This window comes from Columba livia, chromosome 1 (assembly GCF_036013475.1).
Source record: "Columba livia isolate bColLiv1 breed racing homer chromosome 1, bColLiv1.pat.W.v2, whole genome shotgun sequence".
NCBI lineage: Eukaryota > Metazoa > Chordata > Aves > Columbiformes > Columbidae > Columba > Columba livia.
In genome coordinates, this window is record NC_088602.1 from 138802773 (window position 1) to 138820545 (window position 17773).

General features: G+C 38.6%; 1 protein-coding gene across 4 annotated transcripts in view; it reads left to right on the forward strand.

Annotated features, from left to right (window-relative positions):
- Positions 1-17773, forward strand: part of ARHGAP8 (Rho GTPase activating protein 8) — an 86720-nt gene that overhangs the window by 45677 nt on the left and 23270 nt on the right. For all 4 annotated transcript variants that reach the window (XM_005509531.3, XM_065032947.1, XM_021297328.2 and 1 more), the window contains exons 6-9: positions 742-828; positions 4544-4642; positions 5772-5882; positions 16552-16625. In XM_005509531.3, coding sequence (XP_005509588.2) covers positions 742-828; positions 4544-4642; positions 5772-5882; positions 16552-16625 — 371 coding nt within the window. The remainder of the gene's footprint in view (positions 1-741; positions 829-4543; positions 4643-5771; positions 5883-16551; positions 16626-17773) is intronic.

Consider the following 17773-nt stretch of genomic DNA (forward strand, 5'->3'; position numbering starts at 1 on the left):
AACAATTTGTACATAAAAGCAGGATATTTCATTATACATTTCTCAGTTTCATTTTGTAATTATGTTGAATAAGAGCAGAGTCTTTCTGTGCAGCCTGGTTTCTGTTTCAGTTTCATCCTACCAGAATCTGTTGTTTATGTATCATGGTGTGGCACTGTAGAATCAAGCGATGCTATAATGGAGAAGGGGTTTTGTTTCATACAATGGGGACCATCCAATATAAACCAGCATGCAGTAGGCTTCACCGTTAGTAATTGCTGGCAAAACAAGACAAAAGTAGTGGTAAAAATAAATATTATGTGAAAAATTTACATCTGAAAATTTAGGCATTTTCTCCAACATGAAACTCCTATAAGCAGAAAATAAAGGGAGTTGAAGTAATTTTTTATATCACAGAATTTTTTTATAGACTCTTCGTTCTCTTATAAATTTATTTTTTTTAAGTTGCCTATTTTCCTTTCTCTCCTCCTGATATTAAATCTGTGAGACAGCAGGCATTGGTTAGGAACATAATAGTGTTATCTTTGCCTAGTATTGTATCATCAAAACTGCAGATTTTTTTTTAAATCGGGGTTTTTTTCATTTTACATTCAGTTTCTTCTGAATTAGGTCTTTTTAATGTATTTGAAAAGAATGCTGTATAATGTTCTGTAATAATACCTCCCATTCAATTGTAGCTATTCAGTTCTACCATCCGTGATATTCAAAAATCTTCTAACAATTTCATTTTTCTTTTCCTAGGTATAAGAAAAACCTTAAAGCACTCTATGTTGTACATCCAACCAACTTCATAAAAATACTGTGGAATATCTTTAAGCCTCTTATAAGGTACTTGGCAGTTTATTCAACACGTTTTCCCATTTAGTTTAAGGATGGTTTGTTCTCTAATAAGTTGCTTTTGAAAAAGCTTGAGGTAAAATATGTCAGGTAACAGCACAATAGCCATTTAAACTGTCTTGAACTAATGAGTAAGGTGAGCTTAAGCTTGGGTATGAATAATAGGGTAGAGTGCTTTTCTTTCTAAGAAAAAGAAGCCTCAGTTCATAGTGGGATTTTTTTTATGTTAAAGTAAATACCACTTTAAAACATAGTTATTCTTTGGACCATGAATGACTTTTTTGTCCTGTTTGAAAGCACTTAGCACAATAGAACCGAGTCCATGACCGGAGTTACTAGGTGGTACGGTAAAGCAGATGATAAATGGTTAACCTTCAGTCTGATCTCAAGTGCTGAGATGAATAGGAATGATACTACTTGTGTGTTCAAAGTTAATGGATAAGCCCTGAAGTGCCCATAAGAGTTTGAGATGGAGGGTATAATGGTGAAGGTAGATATATTTTACTGGTGCATTCTTTGCCTTTGCATGGTAAAAACTGATGGTGTCTACAAGGAGCTGGCAACCATGGGCAGTTACTGCAAGGTGCTGGGATGGTTGGGCTTTCTTAGTTTCTGTTCCTGTACTTCTGTCACGCTCAAAGTAATTGTAACATTTTGCAGATTATATTAGTAATGTCCTCAGGGCTGAAGGTTGAAAACAGCTTGATAAGCCGTGATGAACCAACTAGAAATGTCCATTACAGTAACTTGCAATTGATTCAATTTCTGACTGGTAGAAAGCTAATTATTAGAAAGGGGAAGTTTAACTTCTAGACAGATCAGAACGTGTAAAAATGAAAATAATTACATCTAAAAGTCCTTCCAGAACATGCTGTTCTTGAAACAAGAAGATCAACTGTAGATCTTTATTTTAACTGGCAGTAAAATAAATGCCAAAGATCCAGGACGTGAACCAATAGTGAGGAAAGTGTGACAGTAGCAGGATATCCAGTAGCTCATGGTAACTCAGGAATGGGGATGGATTTTTCAGTTGTTCCTGATTTGCTGTAGGATAGGTATGGAGAACTTTGTAGGAGAAAACATAATAATAAAACCAGAAAAACTCTTGGTGGACATTACAACACGCAGGTGAAACCAACTTCTTTCTCAGAGGCAGCTGAGAGTTCCTCAGGAATAGCTTCAGGCAAGTGGTTTTGGGACACTGATGGTTTTCAGTCTGGGCATGTTAATGCACTCAATGGAGCCCCAGCTGGATGACAACTGTGCCCTTTGACTTAGAGTAATAGTTGGCTGCTAATTCTTACAAGAAGTTTACAGGTACCTGTTCCAAATAGTTATTTTCCCTGAATCATACCATGTCTGTGTAAATAAGATCAATACCTTTTTTCCTTGGAACAGTATGATACATCTGCAATTAAATCCTTGTTTACTTTGGATGTGAAAATGAGTGATCCTGTTAAGCTTAAGCATTCATATCTAGCATAGAAAATTCAAACCAGGGCTTGTCATCTTAGATGCATCATCATCTCGACCTTCTGAACATCCTGCTTTCTTCAGGATTAGCTGTTCCTGTTTGTAGTTGACTTTTACCACTGTTTAGTGTCTGATTTAGTACAAATCTACTCTGTTCTTAAAATGTGAAAACTAGAAACAAAGATATTTGGAGACTGGGACTGACAAAATAAGTGAAAATACGAGTAAACTCTGAAAAGATACATGAGCCAGAAGGTGGGAATCAGCTGAAGCTAAGAAGAAACCCTCTTTACTCCTTAAAATGTTTTAATTGCCACATGCATTTATGCTTTGGGTTGACTCACGTTTGGGTTTGTCAAGTAAGGGAAAACATCAGGATATAATTTTAAAACTCAAGTGTGAAAGTGCCTGTGTACAATTTGTCTAAGTTGTACTCTCACTGAAAACTAAAACTTATTAACGTTATTTGTTTACTGAAGTAGTACAATTTAGAATTTGTTCACAGTACCTTTCCTTTCCAGTTTGGAAGACTCTTATCTTAGCAGATCATACTTTTATTTAAATGTCAATGTTAAACCAAAGTTCACAAAAAGAAGGGATAAAAATCCTCTGGACTTTCTGTTTCCTAGCTTTGCTGAATTACAGGCCAGACTCATTTGTAATTAGTATTTCCAATAAAAAACACAGATATAAAATAAATTTGATTATCAAGAAATATGTATTTATTTTTCAGAGGTCTGTTAGTACATTTTGTACCTATTAGTAAATGGCCTAAATACTTTTACATGAACGATGTGCTTGCTAAGAAGTGGGTGAATAATAGAATTATTAGAGTGAAGAGCAAAAGTAATAAGTATTTTAGCATGATAATATTTGAAAGTATTTAAGAAAATGTAAATACTTAACATTTTTCATGCTCCAGAAATTGATTGATCTCTTTTCCAGTCCCAAAAGAAATGAGCAAGAAGGTAGTCTCATCACATGTATTTATTCCAAACTGCAAAAAAACTGTAAGAAGAGCACACATTCTATGTGTGAGCTAACAGAAGCCACCCACCTGTTAGCAAATTAATACACATTTAGGTGGTGGTGGTGATGTGGCGTTTTTAAGGAACAGCAACTTCTAATTGCTTGTGACTTAGTAACAAATTATGTGTTCTGTAACACGTCCTGTATTATCAGGGGTGTTTGGTTACAGGGAATTCTGTGCTAGCCGGTGGCTTAGGTAAAGTGCTGAAATTGCTGACTATTTTGGGTAAAATACACAGTGAAGATCTCTGAAGTTGTACGTGTACAGACTGATATCCATCAGTGTCCCAAAATTGCTTTTCTGTTGGCAAAATTGAACTCATTTCAATTAAAAAGCTTCTAAAATGCTGAAGTGATTTATATTTGTACCGTCTCCCACTAGAGGGAGTGTATGTATGTGCATTTGACATTCCAGGAATAAATTTATTTATGTGAGAGAATTTTCCTCCAATTTTACTATCAAAAGTAAGTTGCAGCAAAGTACTCTTTTTATCATTCACATCTATTATTTTGCTTGACACTTCGTTACAGGCCAGATATTTTGTGTTGTGGAAAAAATATGAAATTATTTCAGATCACATGTATAAATGTGTCATTGAACCTTGTTTGAACTCCTCAGTCTGTAAGTAGTGTATTCTGGCTGAAAAGGAAGATCTAACTAGTGATACTTGGTGCTTCAAATTTGGAAGTCTGTTTTGTAAAACTTGTAGAAAAATCAGGATGTTTCCTAGAAGCTAGCCAGCTTTTGTTCTGGCCTGGCACTTGCTACTTTCTAGTTTGTGTCTACAGCTTCATTATTTTGTCTTTTGGCAGGAAGGAATAACTAAATAGCACAAATATGTTGTTCTGTTGGCTGTATAACATTTTGTCCAAAGTTAACAGTTCTTTTAGTGAGCTTTTTAATGCTGTGTGAAAAGCTGTTTTTCAGTGGCTTTTAAAGCAGCATTTTTCATATCTATGCAAATCACAAAACATTCAGATGGAAGTCAGTTATCTTTATTCAAATCAGACTCTCAGGCATGCACTGTATATGTTTGATCATACGAAATGAAATACATCTTATGTCTCCTGCTGCTTCAATTACAGTCTAATTTTGAGTTGCATCAGCCCTTACATTTTTGTAATAAAAACGAAACCCTTCGTAAATTTTCTTCCCATGCTGATTTTTATACTTCTTTGTGGTTTTGTTGTTTGTTTGTTTTAGCCATAAGTTTGGGAAAAAGATCACCTACTTGAACTATTTAAGTGACCTGAGAGAGCATCTCAAATATGACCAGCTAAATATCCCTCAAGAAGTCATTCGGTATGTGGCACGTTTAAAATATATTGTCTCACCTTTTCTCGGGTAGAGTTGCATACTCTTCACTGTATTCCAAGCAGAATCTAATCCTATTTCTTCACTGTTTAAAAGTCTAATTTACCTCTTTGTGCTTAGTTGGATTTAATTCTGAAAGCTGCAATGCCATCAAAGGTGTACTGAAATGTGTCAGCTGTTTAGAGAGAACACTGTATAGTTTTCTACAGATTTGGAACATCATCATCTCAGTTATGGAGCCTTTTCTTAGTATAATTGCAACTTCTGTGTGAGCGTTAAAAAAAACCAATCCATATGTCATTACTACTTGTGAGAATCACATAAAGTTCATGGGTAAAAATGTAATCCTGACCTCTTTGCTTGCATATTGTGACACATTGACTTCCTTTTGCTAAGAGCATTCCCAGTCAGCAAAGTGTTGATTGATTTTAAACTTTATGGATACATCTATTGTTATCAAATCCATTACTTCTATATCATGTGTGTATGTGTGTTAGGGAGGAGTATTGGAGAGGGGGCAGGAGAGGAAAAGAAGAAGAAATGCATAGGGCTGGATTTGTCAAGTGCCAGTATTAGTATCAATAACAGTCTTTTCGACACAGCACTTTACATGGAAATGCTTTGATGTACTGACAGGAAGTGATTTTATGTCACTGCTGAGTGAAAGTAACTGAAAGCTTTGATTATGACTGTTATTGATACCTGGTGGGTTTTTACACACCTTTTGTGTAAATATGGAATAACAGAAAATACTTCAGAGCTCTAAGGTTATAAATTGGATAGCATGGTTGCCAAAGAAAGGGGAGTTATATTTTGAGTAACAGATATGCTTGAATTTTGTGGTTAAATTATAGTATGTTCCTATTTTTTGGACACATTTATTGCTATACTCTGTTGGCTGTGGCAAAAGAGCTCTCCTATGTCTTCCTTAAGTATTCTACCACAAGTACTACTTAAAGATTTCCCTGATGCTTAAATTAAATGCAAGTTCTGTAAGATGAGCAGCATATACACTACTGTCAGGAAACCAGCATCATATGCAATACTGATGGTTGTTCATATATATAGTTTGTCAACTGTGGTGCACAGAAAGTCAGTGATTTCTTGATTTTTGCAGACATGATGAAAATCTTCGGAGGAAACAGAAGGGAAAACTGCCACCTGTGGTTAAGGTTCCGCCGCCACGGCCACCTCTACCTACTCAGCAATTTGGAGTCAGCCTGCAATAGTAAGCTATGAGATTTCTAAAATATGAGATTTCTATACTCTGCAGCCTTCACCGGAGTGCAGGTTCACCAGACAGAATGTCTGTTAATATTTTGTTTATTGTATGTTTAGTTTCTCATTCTCTTTGAAAGCCATGCAACAATGAGGCTAGACAATGGGTTTTATGGATTCAGGACAAGTGTCTTGGTCCCTGTGACCTGCCTGGTCTTCATTTTTACAGTATCTTTGTGGTAGTTAGTGCCAACGTGGCTGCAAAACTTTTCTCCTAGTGAACAGAAGTTTGCCAACATATGACAGAGCCCCAGGCTAATCTGTTGCTGGTGGACGCTGGCAGTATCATAGTGTTTTGGAGATATTTACGTGGTGGATAGCAAAGCCAAAACAAAGCTTCAGGCTCCAAAATGGCTGCATAAAGCTAAAATGGATGCTTGAGCTTTTATATGTTGTTGGTTTGTTGCTCACAGATTGTTCTGATCAGAGTTTTATGGAATGAATAAAATCACTGTCTTCCAGAAATGCCCTTACAGCTGTTTACGTAGATTACAGCACTGTATGTGGTAGAAAAAATTATTTACTTTGCGCGAGGAATGGGATGGCAAGATTCAGTTTTGGTAAAACACAACAAAAAAGCCATAAAACCTTCTAGCTTCCTACCCACAGTCATTTCTGCCATCTTTCTATGGCATCCTTTTCAGAAAGAGCTGAAGAATATGTTTCATATTCAGCAAAGGCAATTTAGGCTGTCTGATACATGGACATTTGTCATATCTCCTCCCACCCTCAGTCTACTTTTCTGGTTCTAATGATTCAGCTGTAAATGAGATATAAAATATAATTTTCCCCTGGTTAAATGTTAAACATCAGTCCTCTCTGGAAGGCCTGAAATTAGTACAATCAGTATCTATTGTGTAATAGCTACTGTGACATTAACTTTTATGGTACGTCTTTAGAGTTCACCCTAACACTTGAAACATGGATAACTCACTTCCCTAATTCAGAGAATATCTTTTAGGTGGGCTCCACTGGGTCATTAAGAAGGACAATGTTTTATGCCGCCACTTCAGTAGTAAAACTGAGACTGTTTGCAGGGATCAGGGCACACTCTGTCACTTGCCTCCAGCCCAGCCTGGCTGCTCAGGCAGCTCTATCGAACTTCTCACAGCCTTATGCGATCAGACAGCATGTTGTGTGCCGCTCTTACCATCTGCTGGTCATATTTTATTTCTCTGACTGTGCCTGAACACTAAACAGTATCTTTCACTGGGCTGCACATAGTGAGGATGTGGTGGCCAGTCTTCCTGGTTCTACTGCTTTTCAGGTCCATTACCATCAGCAAAACACATCCTTAGCTTTCCCAAGCTAAAAAGGGTGGCTACTTATAAAGAGCTTTTTTGTGGAAGGTCTTTTGGTGGGGAAGCACAGAGCAAGGCAATTACTGTAACTTGTCAGTCTCTTCTCCCAAGTAACAAGTGAAAAGATGAGAGGAAATGGCCTCAAGTTGCACCAGGGGAGGTTTATATTGGATATTAGGAAAAATTTCTTCCCGGAAAGGGTTGTCAGGCACTGGAACAGGCTGCCCAGGGAAGTGGTGGAGTCACCATCCCTGGAGGTGTCTGAAAGACACATAGATGAGGTTCTTAGGGACATGGTTTAGAAGTGGACTTGGCAGTGTTAGATTAGCAGATGGGCTCAATGATTCTAAAGGTCTTTTCTAAACAAAATGATTCTATGATATTTCACCCAGAGGGTTCCAGTGCTGGCGCTGATGTACAGATGCCCTTCCTGTGTGGGTGCAGCTCAGAGCACTCAGGTGTCTGAAATAGATGTACATGGGGATATTCATTCCTTCTGTCTGCCCACCCTTGTCCAAATTCCCTCTTCAGAAGAGATGATGCTGCATCACCCTATAAAAATACAAATAAAAAAACCCTCTGTGACTTCTAAATTAGAAAGAAAGGATTTAATTGAGACTATGTTTGTGAAGAAAAGTAAACTTAACAGAGGAGAGGGAATGATATGTGTGGAGAGCTTCTAAAGTCCGAACTAAAAAAAGTATCAATGTTCATCTTTATGAATGAATTGCTTTTGCTAATTCCCTTTCCTTTCATGAGGTCTGTAGATTGTAATGGCAAACTGACAGGGACCTCCCCACCTGTCTAGCAAAAAGGTGGGTTTGAAGTCTTCTCCTGCGTGAATCTCTTCCTCTTTCCTGAAGAGAGCTGTGGGGAGACCCTGATTTTATTTTGTATAGGCTAATGGGAATATGTGTGCTGTGTATTTCGTGACACTTAGTAAAAAATTGTACTGTCAGGGATGCTGCTGAGAGATAGCTACTGTTGTAAAAGGACTGTTTCTCTGTGGAGTCTTCCTTTAGTTTAAGAAAAGAAATTATAAGGCACATAGGCCTGAGGTTTCATCAGATTCAGTACTTCTGGGTTGATTCTGTGTGATTCAGTCAGTAAGAGGTTCATGAATGGGATTTATTCAAAGCTCTCATAGGTAGTCTAACTTTAATAAGATGCTTGATAATAGTGTCCCGATGTCTTCAGGGTATGGAAGGTGGTAAAACCGTACCCTTTGGAATGTGCCTTCCTAAAAGTGGTGGGCAATGCTGCTTCTGGTAGCACTTCCTCATTTAACTTTTTTCTCAGTTTATACTAGTTAATACATTTGCTTTCCAGAGCTATAATTAAAAACTAGAGCAGCAAAAAGTGACTAAATGTCGGTTCAAAATATCTCACTTCTGTCCAGCACGTGGGACAAGGCAGGGGGTGAACCTGTTTTGTTAGGAGAGCAATACGAAGATGGAAGAAGTTGCCATCTAGACACTGAAAAATAACTGTCTGGGACCAGTGTCTCATCTTGGAGGAATCTGTTAACTCACAAAGACATTTTTAACCTCATGGAGTCAGATTTTCAAAATGACGTAAGGGAACTGGACATCTAAAAATCATGGAAGGTCTGTGAGAGCTGAGAGTAAAGTTCTTTAAAATGCAATCTGTACTGAATTGGCTTAATTTACGAGTGAGCTGAAGGGCTTATTATCAGGTTAGTTCAAATATTTTCTTTCTGATGTTACCCCTGTCTACTCAGGATCCAAAATCTGAAATTAAAATGGCAGCATTTGATCTCTTTAACCCCTCAGTGTCACTCTAAGCTCTTCGTGGGGAGGAAAACACAAACACACACCAAGCTGTGTTCATCTTAACTGTTCATCCATCTTTATTTACATTTACTTCTGTGGGATTTAATTGTGTACTTTATGTTAGGCACAGATGTGAAGTGGAAAACCTTCCTCACTGTGAGGACTCAATAATTGGGTCTTTGCAGCTAGAACTTGAATCTAGTACCAAGTTGTCCTGCAGCTTCCACTGAAACTACACTAATTCAAACAATTATAAGTGAGCTTAGTAAAGGCAGTTAAATCATCCAAAGGTAGCTTATAAGATGTCTTTAGAATAAAGTAGGGGGGACCAAAAAAGATTGTCCGTCTCTCTCTTTAATTCTTTATGCCTACATGTACAGAGCAGATTTGCCCAGTTTACTGAGTGATAGTCTCTCCGTGGCATTTCTGATCCCTAGCCTGATTGCCTGGTTGCCAAATGGCACATTTAAAGGTTCAAACTCATGATGAAAGCTAAGTGGTTTTCTTGAAAATACAGAATAACACAACTGAAACTAAAGTTCATCTTCATGGGGATATCAGACAGAGCAGTCGTCCTGAGGAAGTTTGTCCCCACTTAAATTTTCCTTTATAATTTAATGGGAATCCGTGCTCAGATTTGGCTGGTCCTTAAGAATGTACACATTCTTATCCCACCCCACACAGAGTGGGTATGATGGCTTGCATGTTTACTGTTATTATGTCCTTCTCTAACTTGCTAATTCAAGCTTGTTATGTGCAGGTAGAATGAGAAGAATAACAACCGTAATGAGCTGGTTTAAAGGTTTATCGAGCCTCACGTCATGTCTCCAATAGAGGGCAATAGCAGATGTTAGCAGGGAGTGGTATTAGAGCAGGGCAAGTGTCCAGCGATACTTTCTCAGATATAATGTCCCAGCTTGTAGTGATCCAGCGCTGACAGAGGAAAGTACTACAGTGCTATGAAAATTATTTTCTGTTACTCACCAGTAGCTATCGTTTTTGTAAATCCAGACATTTCAAATAACGTTCACGTATTGTGTTGATATAGCAAGACTATTCTTCTGTTCATTCGACAATTCTACCTTCACACACAAAATGTAGCGCAGAAGGAATTAGCTATTCAGAATACATCCTTGCTAGTTTCCATTGCGTGTCAGGGTGAAAAATAGGATTTTTATTCTAAAAGCCATTAGTAAAGATTTTATGTTTAAAAAGAAAGGAAAAATTTGGGAAGGCTCTGCTTATCTTAATCAAATAAATACAGTTAAAATGCACAAATAAAGCTTCCTAAATTTGCAACACTTTAAAGGAATTAATAATTAACTATCTGGGCCAAGTGGCATCATTGTCCTCTGCTGTATGTTCAGCAAGCTCCTATAAACCCCTGGTGCTGCACCCGATTGCCTCTGTAATCAAGGAAAGCTACAGATGAGCTCTGGCACAGAGCACAGAGTTGACCTTGACTGGCTATTGACATTGTTCTGTTTTCTCCGTTTGTTTTTAAAATCTAAAATTAAATATATTTTGTTGGAAGACAGTAAATGTTTTGTTTTTCTGTCTATTGCTATGGATGGAGAGAGAGGGCAGAGAAAATGTACAAAATTGCCACAACTGTACAGCTTTTGCTTGTTCAATTGTTATCATAAACATTTCAGGGTGCTTTTCTTTTGGTCATAATCTTTCCGCTTGTGCATGCTGTGCATGCGTGACCAGGGAGGAAGAATGTATTCTAAACCAAATCTCAGCATGTCTCAGCAGGGAAAAAATGAAAAGGGGAGGAAAAGCAGAGAGAGAGAAAGATTATCAGCCAAGAATACTTAATGACACTTCAGAACAATGTGTAAAGGCCTTTTGTGATAACTGTCCACTGTCTAGAAACGAATCATTGGGTATATAATGTGTTGCAGTAACTAATATATCCTATAGTGAGGAGTACTCATTCTCCCTGGGCACTGTGTTTACTGGAATAGATCCCTCTTGAATCTGACATGTTGCAGCAATACAATTCACATTTGTGAGTCAGTTACAGAAAACTATACTGTACCCTGAAATGCTCTGTTAAGCTCATCTCCTAAGGAGAAAGTGTAAGAGATCTCTCATTTCAAATTGCCTATAGTAGTTCCTGATCTTCAGTGTCAGTTTGCATTGTCCATCATAAAGCACAGCTGCTCATCACACCATCCCGAACAAGGCAAGAAAAATGCAGATTACTTGACAAGATTCACTGAGAGAGGTCAGAGGCGTAATTTCATTGACCTCCGAGCCGGTCTGATTTACATTAGCTGAGGTAATGTCCCTATTATTTTCTGTTACCTTCAGTCCAGTAAACTGAGCACTGTGTCCCACATTGTGAAATGCTATGAAAATATCCAGCCCAGCTTTCCCCAGTGTTGGAAAAACAGAAAAAAACCTTTCAGTGAATATCCTACTCTATTTTAGAATAACATCTATCTTGAGGACCTCTTTCCTTGTACTGGGCATGAAACCTTTCATTCAAGGGAAACAGGAATCCTCTAGAAAATGGTAGATGTGCAGAAACTCTGTCTTTTTTCCTGGAAGAAGAAAAATGATGTGTAGGTTTTATTATTACAAATTATAGCCCAGTTATTTGTCTCACCTCTCTGACAGATAAACTAGTGCTCAGCAGGAGCAAGTGCTGTAAATAATCAGTTTGCTATTTATACACTGAAACGGGAAACACATTTATGGGTAACAATAATAATTAGATAACATTTATAAAAAGCTGCTGGGTAGCTATTTGGTGCCTCTGGAGTGAGCAGCTGTAAGAAAGCGAAAACAATCAGTGCAACTTCAGAGAGACTGAGAATGGATTCCATGAGCTTAAATCATCAATAATAAAGATGTAACAGCTTCCAAGCAAATTAAAGTCTTGATGATGTTCCCATTCAAGTGAATTAGGCTTTCAACTAATTTTAATAAAAGTTGCCCTAAATGTTTTAGGTGCTGCTCTGAATACACAAAACAAAATTATTTGGCACACAAGGACTGTCTTATAACTGCTCTATTAGAAAGGCTAAAATAAATATATTGTTTTGGTTTTGGTCTTTTTCCCCTTAACTTGATTTGCTGCAGGCTCTTCAAGATTGACCTTGGTACTGACCTCATCTCCCACCCCCTTTTCTTCTTTAGTCCCTTACCAGGGGATATAATTTCACCAGGAATTTCAGTTTTGCATGCTGTGCGAAGAACCCCTAGAACTTCCTTCCCCATGTGGTTTATTAGCAAAGCTAATTTATTAACAGAGCTGCACAGTCACTGCCTGGTTTTGTTCTATATACTTGCAGCAGAGTTGTTATACAACACTGATCTGCTGTGAGAGACAATAATTCAGATACAGAAGCTGCCTTTCACAGCAGGGTAGGGGGTTCGTGTGTTCTGTGTTTGCATGGCTCTGTTCCTTTTGCCGTGACTGGCTTTTGCAGGGGGTGGTATGAGAGCTCATGCTATTGAAGCAAATTTACTTATAAATTTTGCCTCTCCAGGGTCTAGGTTGAAGGTGGGGGGAAGGGGAGAACTACCTGTGTCTTGGAGCTGGTTTGAGAGCACTTCAAAGGCAAGTGGAGGGTCCTGCACCCGGGAAGGAATAACCCCAGGCACCAGTGCAGCTTAGTGGTGACCTGCTGGAAAGCAACAACGCAGAGAAGGACTTGGGAGTTCTGGTGGGCAACAGGTTGACCATGAGCCAGCAATGGGCCCTTGCAGCCCAAAAAGCAAATGGTATCCAGGGGTACATTAGAAAAAGCATGGCCAGCACATGGAGGAAGGTTTATCCTTCCCCTCTACTCTGCCCTGGTGAGACCGCATCTGGAGTACTGCGTCCAGTTCTGGGCTCCCCAGTTTAAGAAGGACAAGGAACTTCTGGAGAGAGTCCAGCAGCTGGCTACAAAGATGATTAGGGGCCTGGAGCATCTTTCTTGTGAGGAGAGACTGAGAAAGCTGAGTCTTTTCAGCCTGCAGAAGACTGAGAGGGGATCTTATCAATGTTTACAAATATCTGAAGGGTGGGTGTCAAGAGGATGGGATGAGACTCTCTTCAGTGGTGCCTAAGGACAGGATAAGGGGCAACGGGCACAGACTGAAGCACAGGAGGTTCAGTCTGAATATGAGGAGAAACTTCTTTACTCTGAGGGTGCCAGAGCACTGGAACAGGCTGCCCGGAGAGGCTGTGGAGTCTCCTTCTCTGGAGACATTCAAAACCCACCTGGACACATTCCTGTGCCATCTGCTCTAGGTGAACCTGCTTTAGCAGGTGGGTTGAACTAGGTGATCTCCAGAGGTCCCTTCCAACTCCAGCCAGTCTGTGATTCCGTGATAACTCCTGTATGGTTGTAACACTAACACTGACTTTCCTTAGTTCAGTGTCAGCAGCATGCCTGACTCTGCTGTAAGGTTATTGAAGAGACTAGAGGAGACAGGATACGTATCGTGAAAGAGGTTGAGAGGATTTTGCTGCTAGGAAGGCTGTTTTATGGAGGTGCCTGATTGTCACTGTGGGTAAGAAGAGGCTGCTGCTCCAAGGACTATGTCATAGACTTGGTCCTGGTAGCTTTTCAAGCCATGGCCTTCTCTAGTCAATGAGGTTTTTTTGTGAAGTACTTATGGCCTCTGGTTTGGCTCTCATAAGATGTCTCTGATAGTGGGGAAGATTGAGGTTGGACTTGGTCTTACAAGTCAGGTCATAAATCTTTCTTCTGGCCATTATCATGTTGTTATGATACTACAGAGAATGATTACTCCAGCAAGTCCAGTGCCATTTCATATTGAAATTAATGATATCAGTTTGTGAGGACCAGAAGTTGTGTCATTTCATCTAAAGATCATACTTCCAAGCAGCAGCAAATGATGAAAATTACTAACATATAAAAGAAAGATTATCTGAATTAAACTCATTCCTTGCTGTTAGTCTTTCTTTCTGCAAATGCATTGCATACATTATAGAATTTATTTGGTCAAATGTCTAAAATTACCATGTTATGGACATGGTTTTGTGAAACTTGGCTATATTTTTTATCAAAATTCTTATGTTTGTTTACATTAAGGAAAGTTCCCATTTCCTAAACAGTTCCTGTTAGATATAGATACAGTAGCATCCGCACAGTAGTATTAACCCATACATAGAGCAGTATTGAATTTTTTACACTTTACATTCTGGTATGGATACTTTGTTGAAAAAGGGCAGGAAAAAATTGTTCAATAGATTGATTTCTAGTTAGGTTCGCAGAAGAGCTATGGGCTTAGGTCAACCAAATTTGACAGAAAAGTGGAGCTCTCATAAATACTACAAGCTTTTAAAAATGAGTGGCTGGAGGGAAAGAAGCTAGAGCAAGAATTCAGTTTTCTGTTGTCTTTGGTCCTCTGGTACACCAGTTTGTGTTTAGATGGGCATTAATTATGAGATACTCCTTACCTTATCAGGAAAACAAGGTAAAGCGGGGCAGGGGTGGGGTAGAGGAGTAAAAATATTGTGTAAGGGAAGTGAGGTCATAGAAGACTAAATCTAGGATTACTATGATGAGGAACCAGGTAGGACGTAGGATACAAATCCGTAGCAGATCAACTTCATTAGCTCTGCAGCTGAAGGAGCAGTTGATTTCCTTCCAGCAGCAGGGTGGTCTAGGTATTTGAAAGAGTAGAAGGAGCTCTGGGAGCTGGATTAACAAGTTTGTTGCAATCATATAACAAGTTGTATTGTTTTATATGGCACTGGGGGAAGCGACGCACAAAATGTGAAGGAGGAAAAATAGGAAAGAGGAAGAATAGGACTGGGTGGGCAACAAAAGTGTAACTGGAAGAAATGCCACTGTTAGCTCAGCATTGTGTCCCTGGAGTGATGAATGACATCAAAATGTTTGATGTGTGAATGACAGAATAGCATGAAGTGTGTTTTCCTGTCAGTTTATCAGTAAGAGAAGCAAAACCACAGGGTGATTTAGTACCAAAGTCAGGACCCTGCTCTGAGTCTTCCCCTTGGAGGAACAGCCCCACTGCCCCCCTATCTGAAGCTGAGGGTGACCAGCCTCCTTGAGCTTGGAAGTCTAAAATTGACTAGTCTCCCTGTCCTCTTCTGACTCCTTTCATAGGCATAGGGAAAACACATATAAGGAGGAGGGGAGGATTTGACAATTCCCCTACCCCTCTGTGGTTTTAAAGTAGTTTTAATGTGTAGTTTAAGCACATAATATTGGATTGCTCGTTCCGTGCAACACTGTTACGGAAGTTGTATCAAATACAGTCCAGTTATTATCAGTTGTTTTATGTTAGAAGGTAATATGCAAGCCTAGACAGAAATAAAAGAAATCACGGTACTTGGAAAAGAAAAAGACTCTAAGAATCATTGTCTTCTGCGGGTGCAACCTCAGCTAGCAGCACAAGGTTAAGGCTATGTTATGTGTTGTATAGACATATCTTGCATTTTCTGTGGATGAGCCATAGCATTTGCAGTCTCTCATGATACAGACACAGATCTCTGCGCTGTTTTGTGTGGGTGCTTTAGAGATTGTCAGTAAAGCTAGTCACCTTTTAAATATCAAATATGAAATTATACACATAAATATATATTACATCTACTTTAAAATCTGAGATTGGTCCTTTATTTTGTTGTTGATTACTATAAAAACATAGCAGAATACTCAGCAGATACTGACCATCTCTTTTGTTATACTTCTTAAACTGCCAAAGACTTTTTTATTTTTAATAAGGAAGATAATTGCAGAATTTTCTGCACTGTCTAGATCAATAAAATGCTACGTTCATTTTTTTTGCCTCAACTGTTCACTCATGAAAGAGAAAGAAATCTCATTTCATGGGAATCATTCAAAGCGTTAATAATCTTGCTGCATCACTTTGCCTTCAAAATAAATAGTACAATATCCTTTTAATTATACATACACTGTGGCTTAAAAAGAGACAAATGACAAAGAAAAATCTGCATGATAAAAGGCTCCTTAACTTGCAGCATCCCTTGATCAAGACTCATTATGAAGCATTCGTGGCAAACTTCTTCCTCACCAGCCTCTGAGCTGCCTTGAAATCCTGTTCCACTGACAGCGTCCGACCAGGTCGCCTCAGAGCCGCCACCACCACTGTCACCACGTTATGGTTAAACACAGACCAGCTGGGGCATGTCAAGCGAGGACAACAAAACTTGAGCAAAGTGAATCTTGAGCAAGGGCAAAGTTAGCCTGGAACATCGTTCTGCTGCTCTGTCCTTGGCTCCCTTTCAGTGTAGTAAACAGCACTTATTTATTACTTGGTGCCATTGAGGTTATAGAAAGAAGGAAATGTTTAGGAATTGCTCTTTGAATAGAAGCCACTTGTTTCAGTGGCTCAGTCAGCACCTGTTAGATTTATGGAGTACTCCTGTGTTCAGTGCAGGCTCCTTAATTTGTGGAATTTAATATATTCTCTCAGATATCTCTCGGATTTTGCTGAGACTTCTGACTTGATTTTAACTTTTTGTCTATAAATGCCATTTAAACGCTGTTACTTCTTTTTTTCCTAACAGTATCAAGGACAAAAATAAAGGTGAACTAATTCCCCCAGTAATGAAGGAAACTGTATCCTACCTAAAAAGAAAAGGTGAGTTTTGTGTCAAAAGAGGATGTGTCTTTCAGAACAAGGATAATAGTATGAAACTGTATAACGTGCAGTGCCTGATTCTGCATTTATATCCTGAAAACCTGAGTGGCAGTTGGGCACCGCCTTGAGAGTTTTGATGGGTAGGGAATACTTATTATTAGATTATTGTACCACTGTTAAAAAAATTCCTTTAGGACTAATTAGGGAATAACAAATGAGATAAGATGTCTTGAAATACACATCACCAACCCACATCATATTGTTAGTTTTAAGCAAAACTCCCAGAATAATCAAGGTGAAGTTCTGTTTTTATAGAACCAGTAGCCATAAAAACCCATTGAAAAAATGTGTTTTGCAGGAGTAAGCCTGAAGTCTTCCCTTCACAAAATATTCTTATTGGCATTTACAGATCCTTTGACTGCAGTTTGTGTATCTATAGTTATATTATATAGAGGTAAAGATTACAAAAACCCATATTTAAAATGTAAACACCCAAATCCAAGTTTCCTATATCACCTTCACGTACAGGGCAAAGAGAAGGTAGGCTTTAAGCCGCTGGCTATATAACCGAGCTCCCCAGTGCATGCCTGACCAACATAAAGGACCAAATACCAGTTGCTATCTGGAGGATAAATGCACTGTATTCCCTACATAGGGACAAAGCTGCATGCAGGGAGAAAGTCAGAGATAAGGTTTTAGTCTTGGCATTCCTCTTCCCAGTATAATGTGATTTTATGTTTCAATCCCTGATTTTTAAGGTAATCACAGCAATATTTCCATAGCCCTTTGTGCTCCAAGACCTCAGAGTTTCACAGATGTTTGCTATAATAAATCTTATAATACCAAATCTATAGCCTAGGCGCATTATCTTACAGAAACAGAGCATAACACTGTCTTGTGACTGTGGTAGACAGTGGTAGAACTGGAGATGATTCATAAGAACCCTACAAGAAGGGTGTGAAATTTTAATAGGTATGTCAAGTGAAGAAATCAAAATGTGTTTGGTTAGTTTTTTCTTTCCTGTTTTTTTTTTTTTTTTGCCATTAAGTTTGAGTAATGTTTGAACAAATTTTGAGGATCACCATGATTTTTGTTAAGACAAAAACCAGAGTCAGATCTCTGTATTGCTGTTGAATGAGTTTTGTCTA